The 13513-nt window shown below is 42.7% G+C and overlaps 1 protein-coding gene across 1 annotated transcript; it reads left to right on the top strand.

Moving 5' to 3' along the window:
• LOC133899389 (uncharacterized) lies at nucleotides 1-13379 on the top strand. Its single transcript, XM_062340380.1, has 4 exons — nucleotides 1-168; nucleotides 11891-12017; nucleotides 12504-12670; nucleotides 12907-13379. The coding sequence occupies exons 1-4, from the start codon at nucleotides 1-3 to the stop codon at nucleotides 13237-13239; spliced, it is 795 nt and encodes a 264-aa protein (XP_062196364.1). The 3' UTR covers nucleotides 13240-13379.
• Nucleotides 13380-13513: the final 134 nt, after the last annotated feature.

Below are 13513 nucleotides of genomic sequence, written 5' to 3'. Positions count from 1 at the left end.
ATGGTGGAACCATTTTGGAAGGATTTCATAAAGTACAAGCTGTTAGAGAAAGCACAACAACTAACTGAGGCAACTAAGGCCAACTCTCACAAGAAATTATACCCCCACAGAACTAGCTCGTATGGGTATGGGAGGAAATACGACGAGTGGGAAGAGATGGAAGAACAGGTAACCCGCGGTGGTTCAACACCTGCAACCATCAACTGGATTGAACGAGCAAAGAACTATCTATACGTGAGAGGGGTGACTTGGTCAGTAGAAGGAAATCTAATCTTCAAAGCGACAGAGAATAGGAAGTGACTCAAAGAATTATAGATGTGCATGTCCAGTTTTCCTAAGGCTCTTTCAGGTCAGAAAGGGAGAAATACCAGCTAACCTTGGCGTTGCAAACCAAGGACCACCTAAGTTACACCAGAGGCAAGGGTGTGGTGAATTGGAAAGAGGGATTCCTACAAGATGCCGAAAGTTACATGAGTCGCAAGAGAACCAAAGAAGAGTTGGCTTTAGTACGACAAGAACTTGCACAAGAGAGACAGATGATAGATGCCAAAATCAAAGAAACACTTCAGCAACAAAACAGGTAACTTCAAGCTGAAGATAATGTTTTGAGCCCTAGGGTTTCTAGAAGAAAAATTGGCCTGTTACATCGTGGATGACATCACAGAAAGCAAAGTGTGCAAACTTGTCGTGCCCACTTTGAACATTATCACCATGGTGGCTATGGGGCAGGTTTACCAATGCGTAGATGGGGTTCTCTTCAACGATCTCCTGATACCACGGGGATACGCCAAAGTCCATGTGGACTCTGTACGAAGGCCGTGCCGTAAGATTGACATGGATTACCCCAGAGGGACACATTCCAAGAGGCTCGAATGAAATGTAGGTGGCTTTATTCTGTGGCACAAACGCTACATAGTATTTGAAGAAGAGACAGACGAGTCATCTCATGCAGAGTCGAACCCACCACACATAATATCTCCAACTCCTTCATGGTCTCCGCCACCGTCACCGTCACCGTCACCTAGAAAATCTCCAATTCCTCCTCCATGGTCACCGTCACCGCCATTATCACCAAGTAAATCTCCAACTCCTCCCCCACGGAAGTCGTCACCACTGCCACCAAGAGAGCCAACTCCTCCCCCTCTGAAGTCAATAAGAATTTGAGTTCATCACAAAAATCGAATTCATTTCAGAAGCAAAGGCAACCTAAGAAGGTGGCAACACCTGAGAAGTTGCCTTATGAACAAACTAAAGAAGAAACTAGAATGATAGTGGACGTTAGTGTTAAGAAATTCTTGCAAAAGCTAAGCCTGAGAAGAAAATACCAATCCGTGCAGAAACACAGAAGTTTTTCTTCAAGATAGCAACACCTATTGAGCCTAAACATAAATCAAACTACGAGCACATCAGTAGCAAGAAATACTTGAATGAGTCTACGACCAAATAGATATGACAAGAACAAAATTTTGAAAGATTTCTTAAAGAATCCAAAATGACAAGAGAGCAACCTCTACACGTGTCTTTGGCACCAAAAGCAACTGAGAGATGGAAATTTAAGCTGAGCGAACTGTTGGTCATGCTAGACGTGTGGAACAACCTAACATTTCAACTTCGGAAATTCCTTGTGTGGTACACGAAGGAGTCGATGGAGGGTAAAGAAATGCTCAAGGCCAGATACAAGTATCGATATTTACTCTATGGGGACGACACTATTTTTATATTATTTGAAGAAATATATCGAGTGTACCAGTAAGATACCCTCAACGTCTCTACTATCATGAGTTGCTGGACTCTATAAGTGTCATATACGTATAATTCATAGTATATATTTGTGTACCATTAGATTGAATGTATTAACTTATTTTTTAATGTAGAATGGAGGTACATAAATTCAGGGCATATGGCATCCACCATGTTGGATTCATCGACCCACATAAAGTAAAGCTGAAAGCAATCCAAAGCATACCAAAAGAAACTGAGGACTATGTATTGGAGTGTATTCCGAAGCTACAATCGAAGAAATACATACTTTACCCTACCACTTTGGGTATGTGTTTTCATCCATAAATATTCTACTCTTTTTGAGCAATACAATGTTAGAAATTAGGATTAGAACCAACTAACCTATGGTGATTTATATGTAGGTTTCACTGGATCCTCCTAATCATCCAGAGCCAGATATTAGTAAGATCGTTGTCTTGGACTCATAAAATAATCCAAAAGAAACCTATCAATCCGTCATTAATTTGCTACAAAGGTAAACTCGATTATTTCGTTATTGTTCTTGTAATCCTTATTTTAATTAAATCTAAGTCTACTTACCATAATAATTACATATATACAGATTGTTCACACGAGACATCAAGAAGAGTGCTAGACACCGACCATACGCAAAAGAATGGATAGTCCGATACGACTTTCTTTGTAGAAAGTAGGGTCCGAACAACAATTTATATGCTTTTTATGTAATAAAATTTATACATGGATTTACCGGAGACTCGTCGCTCCAGGTGAACAATGTTGAGGTAGGTGACATATATATTGATGACTAATTTTTAGATCCATTACGTATTCATAAGGATTGATTTCTTTAATTCTTGAATTTGTAGCTCCTCAACTAGAAATAGATCGACTCTTGCCTATTAAAATCAACGTATTTCAAAAATAATTTATCAGATTCATTAATAACCAAGTCATCAAATTAAACGACGAGTACCATGAACTAAACGACGAGTACCATGAACTTGACTGGTCAGTCTCGTTACATTTGTTTAACAAGATTTCTAATTATTTAGGTAGCGAGTGATGGATATATCGATGAGGTAGATTCGTCTCAATGGTGGAAAAACAAGGTAAGCAGCAACTGGAGTGGGAGTGACTTGTGGATGGATATTGAGAAAAATCTGGCGTGCGCGACGAATTGTGGATAGATACGGCTGGAAAAAATAATCTGGTTTCGTTTTGACGAATTGTTGACTCGAACCGTTGCGGAATATAATCTCTCTTTGCCCAGTAATTAACGCGATAGGATATTACTGATTCATTCGCGTCACATCCTTTTTACCATGCATGCATCAAAGAGAGAATATGTTGAAGATTTGTAAACTGTTAATCTTATAAATTTGTTAATGAGATAGGAATATTTTCTGAAATCGAATCATATAGCAGATACAGATATTTATACAGGTTCAAACCTCTTTTAAATAATAGTCGTACGTCATTTTATCTAGCTTAAATATATTTAAACCTAATTGAATTATACTTGAGAATATAGAAAATCATAGAGGATCATCGTCATGATATATATCAATGGACGATTTGATTTTATTACAAGGTTCATTGCAATCATGCATGCATGTAGGCAGCAGGTTAAATCTATCGTGCGTACATAGTCAGAGTGTAAGGCGGCTGGCCGGCCAGCATGCAGCCAATAATGCAAAAAACAAAAAACGTGACACGCATGCATATCTAGCTCTAGAGTTACCAGCCTTTTCCAGACTTAGTCAAGGTTCCATGACTAAATAAACTAAGATTACAAGAAGCAAATTGGATTTCACACTTCTTTTCATGGTCGACCGCTTTAGGTGAAAAATGGCATGGTGACTACATACACATTTTTTTTCTTCGAAAGGACGGCAAGAGAATTGCCGAATTATATTAGAGAAGGAGAAAACGCAACATAAAAAGGATCAGGACAGACCCAAACTAGTACGACAAGCCAAAACAAGGAAGGAAACAACAAAAGGTCCAACCGCGCTCGGTGAGAACCGAGGCACAAACCAAACGAAGGAACCCACCGCAAGAAGCCGGGCGCCCTCAAAAACCTAGGACCCAAACCCTAACTAAGCCAAGATCCACGCCCGGTTCCTTTGATCAATATCCTCTTTTATTCTGGTAGCAATGACGACTTCATCCTTGCTTTGATTTTGGAATACTCGACGATTCCTCTCCTTCCAAATATTCCACCAAAAATAGATAACTCCTTCATTGAAATCTTTTCGATTTTCTTTGGTAATCTTACGTCTCGCTTTACGCCACCATGTCCGAATGTTGGATAATTCATTTAGGCCTGGCACAATATCCCAACCGAACCAAGGAGCAACGTATTGCCAAACATGGCGAGTAAATGCGCAGTCTTTCAGCAAATGATTGACATTCTCATCCGCATTTGAGCATAGCTTGCATTGGCAGTTATCGTGGTTTTGTAGCCAACCTCTTTTGATCAAGTTGTCAACTGTGAGAATCTTGCCTTGAATTGCCAACCAAGCAAAGGTCTTGCACTTAGGCTCTGTTTTTGCTGTCCAAATAGCCTGGGTTTGGATCCGGTTCACTGCCCCTGAGAACTGAATTTTGTAAGCACTCTTTGTTGAGTAGATTCCGTCCGCAGTCCATTTCCAATTTATTTCGTCTTCCACAGACTGATCCCGATGTGTGCTCCGAATTGCAGACCATAGATCACTAAACTGGGCTAGTTCCTCCTGTGTTGTTAATTGGCGCAAACTCCGAATCCAATTGTCATTAAGTAACTCTTTCCTCACTGTTCTGTGCTTCCTTGATGCCAGTTTGAACAATTCCAGTGCAATCACCTTCGGAGCAAGTCCATGAACCCAGCTATCATGCCAAAATTTTGTCTTATCTCCTTTTCCTACCGTTACCGTTGTGGATGCCATGAAAAGATCTCTATCTATTTTGTCAACCGGAGGTTGTAGATGAGCCCACGGTCGGTCCTTGTCTGTCCATTGATACCACAGCCATCTCAATCTTAAAGCTCTAGCAAAAGTTTCGATCTCCAGGATGCCCATACCTCCCAGCTCTTTTGGCCGAGCTGTGCATTTCCAGTTCACCAAAGAATGACCTCCCGAGACCTTTTCTGGCGCCTCCCCTTTCCAAAGAAAAGCCCTTCTAATGCTATCAATTCTCTTCGCAAGCCACTTTTGCAAAGGGAACACTGTTAGGTGGTAGGTTGGCTGCGTAGAGAGGACCGATTTAACCAAAGCATCTCTCTCGGCCAAGGAGAAAAACTGTCCCTTCCAACCCGAGAGTCTTCCTCCTACCTTATCAATCAGAGGCTGAACATCCACCTTCCTTAGCTTTCTTACGACTACATACACATCTCATATCATCGATAGTTTCGTTGGGTGTACTGATTAGTTGGTGCACATTATTCCAACCCACTAGTCTTAGTCTCTAGCTTTTTCGCTTGCCATTGTTCTTCATAATTGTAGTGCTTGCTTCGTGACATGTGTATCCCTCTGATGTGATATCTATTGACCACATGAATGCATCGATCTACAAAGACCACGGATAGGATGAAAATTACAGGCTAGTCAAGCATGGTGTCTTGATATTTTTCTTGTTGAAATTTTGCTAGGAGCTCTGGCAATCAACTGAAAGAAATTAAGAGACAAGCACCCGACCAATCGAGCTTTGGTAGGATATGCGACACCAAAAATCGAATTTGGTAGGCTCGATCACATCTTTATGCCTTGCCGTCGATCTCTGTGCTTGTTCGTGATATCCATGTGTTGTGTACATCAATATATACTACAATAGTTGTAAAGAAAATATGGGTAAAATAGTTCGATCGGACGGTCGATATTCAGTTTATGCAAGCTTGCCTGGTTCTCTTAAGGAACCATTTTACTATCCTTGGAAGGTACCAAGAATTATAACTTGTGTAATTAAAAAAAGAATTATAACTTGTGAGATGTACTGAATTTTGGTACCTCCAAAGATAAGATATCTGTCTGGGCACGTTGGCACAAATCGAACGAAGATTGATTAACTGGGACCCGCATTATTTCATATATGCAAGGCAGAGTTACATCATGTGTATGAGATCGAGGGTCCTCAATCCATGTGATAAATCTACATGCTGGTTCCCTATTCTTTGATCTGTTTTTCTCCTTTTTCAGATTTATAAATTTTGGCACAAACAATCGATAAGAATGTCATATCCAAAATATGGCAATAAAAAAACTCTTTATCTGGCTTCTAATCAAAGTAGTAAAAATCCCAACTGGCAAGGCTTTTCAACTCTTGTTGCTTATCTCTTATGGTAGATCCAAGTTTATGATGCTTATCCTTTTAAATTGCACTCAGCGGGACATCAAATGTACATTTTAAAGAGGACAATGAGCACTGTGCAACAATGGCGGATAGGAACTCTATCTCAAATGTACTGATAAAAGATGTAGAAGTTAGTTGTAAACCCGGCAGGAGCCCACACTGAAAATCTGCAATTTCAAGACAATAAGGAATTTCAGTGTCCCATTTCTAAATACTGCAACAACTGTAAGGGAGGGGTACAAATTAAAGTTTTGCTGAGTACAGAATAGAAAAGTGATTGGCAAAAAACAACACATAACTTTATTAGTACAAGCAGGTCCAAACCATGCCCCATACATCATTTCACATAGATAGGAAGGTATTGGATAGATTACTGAAAGCAATATTGTTTGCTGAACCTAATAGCTTTGTCAGAAAAAATATAAAGTCAGACAGTGAATCATAACTTTGGTAAGTAGAGCAACAACTTGGTGAGCAATACTAATGATGAAAAACAAAAAAAAAGATAAAACAATATGATCAGTCACTACAGACATGGAGGAATCTGGACTGTAAAATGCGCAAGTCCCCTGACATTCTAAGAGCCGTTAGTTAGTTGCAAAATCCTTACGTCTCCTAGCAAAGAACAACCCAGCGACATATTTGTTCAGAAAACATAAAGGCTACACACAACTACATAAAAAACAGAAAGATGTGCCTACTGTATGGTGTTGCTTCACCTTACACCTCCATGGTTTAACAATGTGAAACAAAAAATCGTAAAACCTGAAAATATGTGAAAGATCAACATTAAAGGGAAATGAGAGCTCATGCCAAGGCAGTGCCCTATGCTATAATCGTAAAACAAGTCACAGAGAAGAGAATCTATTCTATCGGGTCATGATTGGGTTATGCATACCCTTAATATTCTAAAAGATTGTTATGACATGGTTAGGATGAGTAGGTCACTTTTTTTATAGGCTTTATAACTCTATTGAAGCTTTAGGCATGTTTTTTTGGATTATTGGGGCTCCTCAGTCATTTACTCAAGTGAAAAAACGATTTGAGAGGTCAAACAAAACAATTAGTAGAAAAATTTTATCTTGTTGACTCGGACTATCCTAATCAAATGAGTTTTTTAGCCCCATACAAAGGGACCAAGTACTATTTACTGGAGTTTCAACAAGACCCACATCCTAGTGGTAAGAAAAGAGGTGTTCAACTATTTGCATTCATCTCTTCGTAATGTGATTAAGCACTCATTTGGTGTTTTGAAGATGAAGTGGGAAATTTTATTGGACTTAACAAGTTATCCTATGCTAAAATAAACAAGAATAATACATGCATGCATGACTCCTCGTAACTTCATTCGAGATAGTACTACAAGTGATGAAGGTTTTAACATGTGTGATCAAGATGAAAATTACATGCCAATACTCTCTCAAGAGAGTGATGACAATAGTGAATTAGGAGATGAAGAGGGAGATATGCATGTCTTTCGTGATAGTTTTGCTAATGCTTTGTATGCCATGAGAGAGTAGATTATTTATGGGAGGATATTGGAATTGACAAAAATTATAATTTATATGAATGATATATCTTTTGCAATTTAATTATGCATTTTCGTATTTTATAAATAATCTACAAGTTTGATCGAATGAGAAACGTGTCACGTTATGGTAAACAGGGCACCCAAGACAAATGAGGGTATTTCAGACTTTGATACGCACAAACAACTATTCAACCTACTCAGAATCTAGATTATCAAATAGCTCTCAACTTTTGAACTCTCAGCTTTTCACAATCTAAAATTTAAAAACTATTTTTTAAAATTCACAGCTAAAATAAACATGACGAATTACATGCATGCAGAATACTTCTGGCCATACCGTGCAAACTCGGACCCCAAGGATCATCTAACGGGAAGTAGGATGGCTATGTCGATCGTCTTCTCTGATAGCTACCTACTGATCGATCAGGAAGCGAGCGGTTTCGAGTGAATGCGCCGCCGCCCGGCAATGCAATTCAGATCAATGGCAGGGTTGGGTCCTTGTACATACTCTCACTAGCTATATGGCTTGCTTACGTGTCTTTTTTTTAGAAAAAAGAAACGTTCCTACCTTTTACATCATCATACAATTTTATACCTTATTACATTATTTAAGCTCAAGGCTGAAATCTCACGAGAATATAATAACAAGCTCAAGGCTTGCTTACGTACGTACGTAGCTTGGACGGAGCACAGAGAGTGATTGATCTCGAGACGTGTGCGCGTTTTTCGATATGGTCGAATTGCTTGCCGCCACAAGCTAGAATGCATGTCTGACATTGCATTGTGATTTGTGATGTGTCTGCTGGGAAAAAAATTCTCTGCATACGTGCTGCAACATGCCCGATTAGCTCCACGTGTGCACACGCATCGATCTCAAAGCAGCTGAAGGGACTCCTCCGGCCGGCTGCATCGATTCCTCACGTTGCTCCTGGTCCTGGGTGGACGAGCAAGCGCGGCTCCAGCGAACGGACGAGACAACTTCTCAACCAAAAAACAAAGCCGCAGCTCCAGCGAACGAATGTGTCGCAGCCCTAGTTCTCCATTGCATCACGGCCGTCGCCAATGGAGAACTCCGCCGTTGCCAAGCCGGACAGCTCTGGCGAGATCATGCTCTAGTGCAGTTACAAATTTCTTTGTAGAAGGAGGTATAGAAAGAATTTACTCTCAATCTTTGTCCGGACTTGGAACTGAACTAAATTTGGAACTGAATTTCAATTTTACTGGTTGTTGAGCTGAACTTTTAAGATCAGACTCCATAGCGTGACGAACTGCCGAAGCTCCCTGTGGACAGCCGCCTCCGATGAATCTAGGTCCGACGAGGAAGCACACCAACCTTTTCTTTTTTCCCTTACGGTGATACATAGTACGCACACTACTCACACACTATATTATATGGTGGCATCTGAGCGACGTCACCGTCATCGTGTGTATGGACGCGGTGGCTCTCTTTTGGAGGAAGCCAAAGCCCAAGTTCTATGGAGCCGCACTTGTTCGCTGGCTCACGGAGTCACCCCTTACGGCTGCTTTGAGATCGATGCGCACGCCTGGAGGGAATCAGGAATGGTGCTGCAGGAGGCTGGGTATGCAGAGAATTTTTTTCCGTGTCTGCTGCAGCTGCAAGGACGTTGATATATCTTGGTGATCATCCCGACCGGCCTTACGTCGTCGCTGGCGCCATATATGTTGTCGTTTCTTTCTGGGATGCACGATGGTTGAGAAGGCAGGCCATTCTTCTCTTCCTGCTTTACACACGAGCGTTTTGGATGCCTAGACTTACACACGAGCTTGTCTTGAGCGATACAAAATCACTGTTACAGCCTGATATTTTCAATTAGGTTGTACATATGCAACTGACTTAAATAAATACCACTATATACACATAGTTTAACTCAAATAAGCTAAGCTTATTATATAACTTAGACTAGGCTATATGGACAACTAAATGACCCTTAGATTTCAAGCTCCATTCGATCGATCGCCAAGACCAGCACGCTACTCGATCGACTACCTTGGAAGGTCTTGAGCTCTAGGTATCTAGCTAGCTAGCTAGAAGATGATAAGTACGTACGTTCAACCTGTCACAGATAGATGATAATGCATTCTGTTTTGTGAATCATATCATTCAGAAGGACCGCGTTATTGCCCGACCGATCGTGCACTGGGAAGCGTGCGACCCCTCCCTTCCTTCCCTCTCTGGTCAATCACGGGAAAACCCCCTCGATAAACTAACTATACAAAATTTAATCATGTGACTTGAGGAAAAAAATCCGATGAACCCAACATACATCGTTTTCATTACGATTTTTTTTAAAAAAGAACAGCAAGAGTATTACCGATATTTTTCATAGAAGAAGAAAATTGACTCAGTTTATAAAGAAAATCATTGTACTTATTTTATATCACCGTATCTTTTTCATGGAGGGCCTGTTTTGAGTTTTGTTTGTACCATTGTATTCTTTGCAACGAGCTTAATAAAATTAGATCCACATTACGTATGTTTTGGATGCGTTTACATGTGCTAACAACTTATGTGTAAACTTTGTATTGAAGCATTTACATAAGTTGCTACAAAAAATTATTCACTTAAATTATTGAAGGAGTTGTTGTTAATAGCTTTTGTGGTTGCTAGTACAAACTTTTGTCGACTATGAGTAGCAACTTACATGAAGGACTAAGTTGCTAGTAAGACTGTGCATCAACTTATGTGGATATTGTGCAGCAACTTATTCAAAGATCATGTAGCAACTCATGTCATTATTGTATGTTCGATAGCAACTTATGTGAAAATTATGTAGCAACTTATGCTGTATAACAATGTCTTCAAACATATGCAATAAGGATATCATTTTGTTACTTGGTCCTAAGAATATATTGGTGCAAATAGAATTGAAAATGGACTGAGAATTATGGTAATTTAAATTAGGAAAAAGTTCATTTTTAATCCCTCAACTATCAAGTTGGTTTAAAAATCATCCCTCATCTCAAAAAACAGAAATCTTAAGTCCTTCAACTTCCAAAACCGTTCACTATCCATCCCTCGAGCCGTTTTATGGTTGTTTTACACAGTGGTGTATCTGAATCGGATCTAACGTGGATAGGCACGCTGACTGGGTGTGCCATTTCAGATAAAGAAGCTCATGTAGCTAACACGTCAGCGCCTCCAGCTAGGTTCTCCATGCCTCCTCCGCAGCAAGCAGCAGCAGGGGCGTGCGGACTCGCGTGATAGCAAGGATGGCGTTGGCTCGAGGGCGGCAACCTACAAGAGAGGCGATACAGCCATGGGGCGGCGGTGTGGCGGAGCCTCCGGCTAATATTCACTCTTCCATGGTGAGCGACGACCTGCAGTAGGGATGTCAGGCGGCATCTGTGCCTAGCTGATCTTCCATGGGCGGTGGCCAGCAGTTATGGGGGCGCACGCGGCCAATGGGCTTAGCGGGTGGCAACCGTAGGACTTGGCGAGACAGGGACAAATCGGAGGTGACGCTTCAATCAGCAGAGCTTCCCATCGGCGAGGCTCGGTGAACACGATCGGTGGCAAAATTGCACAACGATGAAACACAACAGGGCTTTGGCTTTGTGCCTCCTCTTGATCGATCTCCCCGGCGACAAAGCTTTTGCGGAACACCTTGTGGATGCGTCGAACACCTTTTGGATGTGTCAAACACCTTGTGGGTGCGTCGGTCCGCTCTCCTCTGCTTCGTCCCGTCGGTGTGCCACGTCACTATTCTCCTCGGCCCGGTGAAATCTCGGTGAGCTACTCCGCCACGAGCTCCACCTCGACCTCCTCCTTCTTCCCGCTCCAATTTGGCCATTTAGCCGTCGCGCCGCGACCCCACCGGAGCTCCTCCACTCCGAGGCCCGACGACCGTCGTTGGTCCAACCGAGGCGAGGTCTGGCTCACCTCGATGAGGAGATTCACTTCCCGCATTGAGGCAATGCTCGTGTGCCCTTCGGTTCAGCCGAAAATGCACCATAGCATCGCCGCCTCGTAGCCCCTTCTCCCTCCCCTCTGGCCACCATGGGCAGCTCCGCCCGAGCCACTCCACTGCTGGCAAGCCTTAGAAAATTACTTCCCACATCAAGGCGATGCTCATGCACTTCCTATTTTGGACTGAGATCCACTGGAGTGCCATCTCCATCGTTGGCCCGAGCCCTCTCCACTGCGCACGGTCGCTTGACCTTCACACGTGCGCACGGTCGCTTGACCTCCGTGAGTTACGGAGGAGCGGGAGGGCCATGAGGTAGGCGGAGAGTTTGTCGGTAGGCACACTGTTCCTGCTTGTGGAGCAGCACATCGACAGCGTGGTGTGCACGGAGGAGGCCGGGTCACGCACCTGCTACAGCACGGTTGACATGAGTCACACAGGACGAGCGGGGCCGCGTCACCACATCGGCCACGAGCGCGAGGAGGCGGAAGGTAGGGTGGAGAAGAAGAAGATGCTGACAGATGACCCCCAATATAGGAGAGACTAAGTCAGCATGATCAGGCCACGTGGGAGGCAAGTCAGCAGTACCACGTGTGCAAATCCACTCTGAAACAAGTCGAGAGATGAGTTTCGGACGATTTTAAATGTTGTGGTATGAAATATTTTTGGTATTAAAGTTGAAGGATGAAAATTAAATCAACTCGATAGTTGATGGACGAATAATAGACTTTTTTCCCTTTAAAATATTTCAAACGGACTGGTACAAAACAAATGGACTACTAGAAGGAATAACTCTGCGGCCCGTCTCGCAGTACTACACAGCCGTGCGGGCCATAGAGTTGGTGGACCAGCCCATTTTTGAAATGGATCCAGCCCAGCCCAGCCCAAGGCGGCGGAAATCAAGAGCTCAAAATAGTCACCGACCTGTGGCCCCCACTTTGACCTTCGTCCTTGCAGTCCAGAGAGACATGGCTGAGGAGGCGTCGCCGTCGTCGGTCGAGCGGTGGAGGAGGTGCGCTCGTCGCTCAACGACCACGCCGACGTGGTAGCGCACCTCTTCGGCCGCGTCTCCTCCGAACTGCGCACCGGCTTCGCCCCCGCCCCCGACTCCTTCCTCGGTTTCTTCCACGCTGTCGACTGGAAGGTACACATCATACATCCCTCCATCAACACCCCTTCCCTTCGATTGGTGATCGAATCCATGCGCGGATCTAAGCTGTCCTCAACCGAATCCATTCAATTTCACATCGCGTTTGCACGCATCCAATTCCTTCTGGCGATGTGCAAGTAAAAGAGGACTACATGGCCCGGGGCTGCCTTTGCACCAGTGGAAGGGATTAATGGACCATGCCAGTCCTAAAAGAGTTAGGTGTTTTGTAGAGAAGACCACCTACTTTGTGGTGCGACAATCTTGGAGCTAATCCTGTGTTCCATGCTCAAACTAAGCATGTCAAGATCGATTTTCAATTTGTTCGAGAGAAGGTAGCAGCCAGAGCTTTAGAGGTGAAGTTCATTTCATCTGCAGATCAGATAGCAGATATCTTTACAAAGCCCCTTGCTCGTGATGTGTTTGAATGGCTGAAGTACTATCTCAACTTGGTGCTTATAAAGAGTGATCGAGGGGGACTGTCAAAGGAACTAGTCGGACATTCCGGTGAGTGTGATGCTCATGTCAAAAGTTGTTCCGGTGTGGTTGAAATAGAAACGGTATAGATAGAGGGAAGTTTATCTGTAGATTTTATTGATTGATCCCTGCTCTATTCGGCTGTAATGTTTTCATGTACATGCATGCAATTGTTGTATAAATAGTAGTTGACAGGCCTTGCTAGGGTCCAGAGCGGCGGATTCATCAATCCTTCATGTTTCCATCTATTTTTACAGTGCCACAGTTGTTTTCCACTCAAACAATACAATGTGAATAAAAACTTAGTCTTTGAAAAAACAGTTATATCTGAGAGTAAGGGGATCCAGGTACATCAACTCTGTG

This window comes from Phragmites australis, chromosome 18 (genome assembly GCF_958298935.1).
Source record: "Phragmites australis chromosome 18, lpPhrAust1.1, whole genome shotgun sequence".
NCBI classification, from domain to species: Eukaryota; Viridiplantae; Streptophyta; class Magnoliopsida; order Poales; family Poaceae; genus Phragmites; species Phragmites australis.
This window is presented reverse-complemented; position numbering and strand designations above follow the sequence as displayed.

What these genes read in the sequence shown, in the direction of transcription:
- LOC133899389 (XM_062340380.1), top strand. Translation starts at nt 1, where the DNA reads ATGGTGGAACCATTTTGGAAGGATTTCATAAAGTACAAGCTGTTAGAG. An exon ending in GGGAAGAGATGGAAGAACAG is followed by an intron (nt 169 to 11,890) that starts GTAACCCGCGGT and finishes CTTGTGGAGCAG; the next exon opens with CACATCGACAGCGTGGTGTG. An exon ending in TCCACGCTGTCGACTGGAAG is followed by an intron (nt 12,671 to 12,906) that starts GTACACATCATA and finishes GGTGTTTTGTAG; the next exon opens with AGAAGACCACCTACTTTGTG.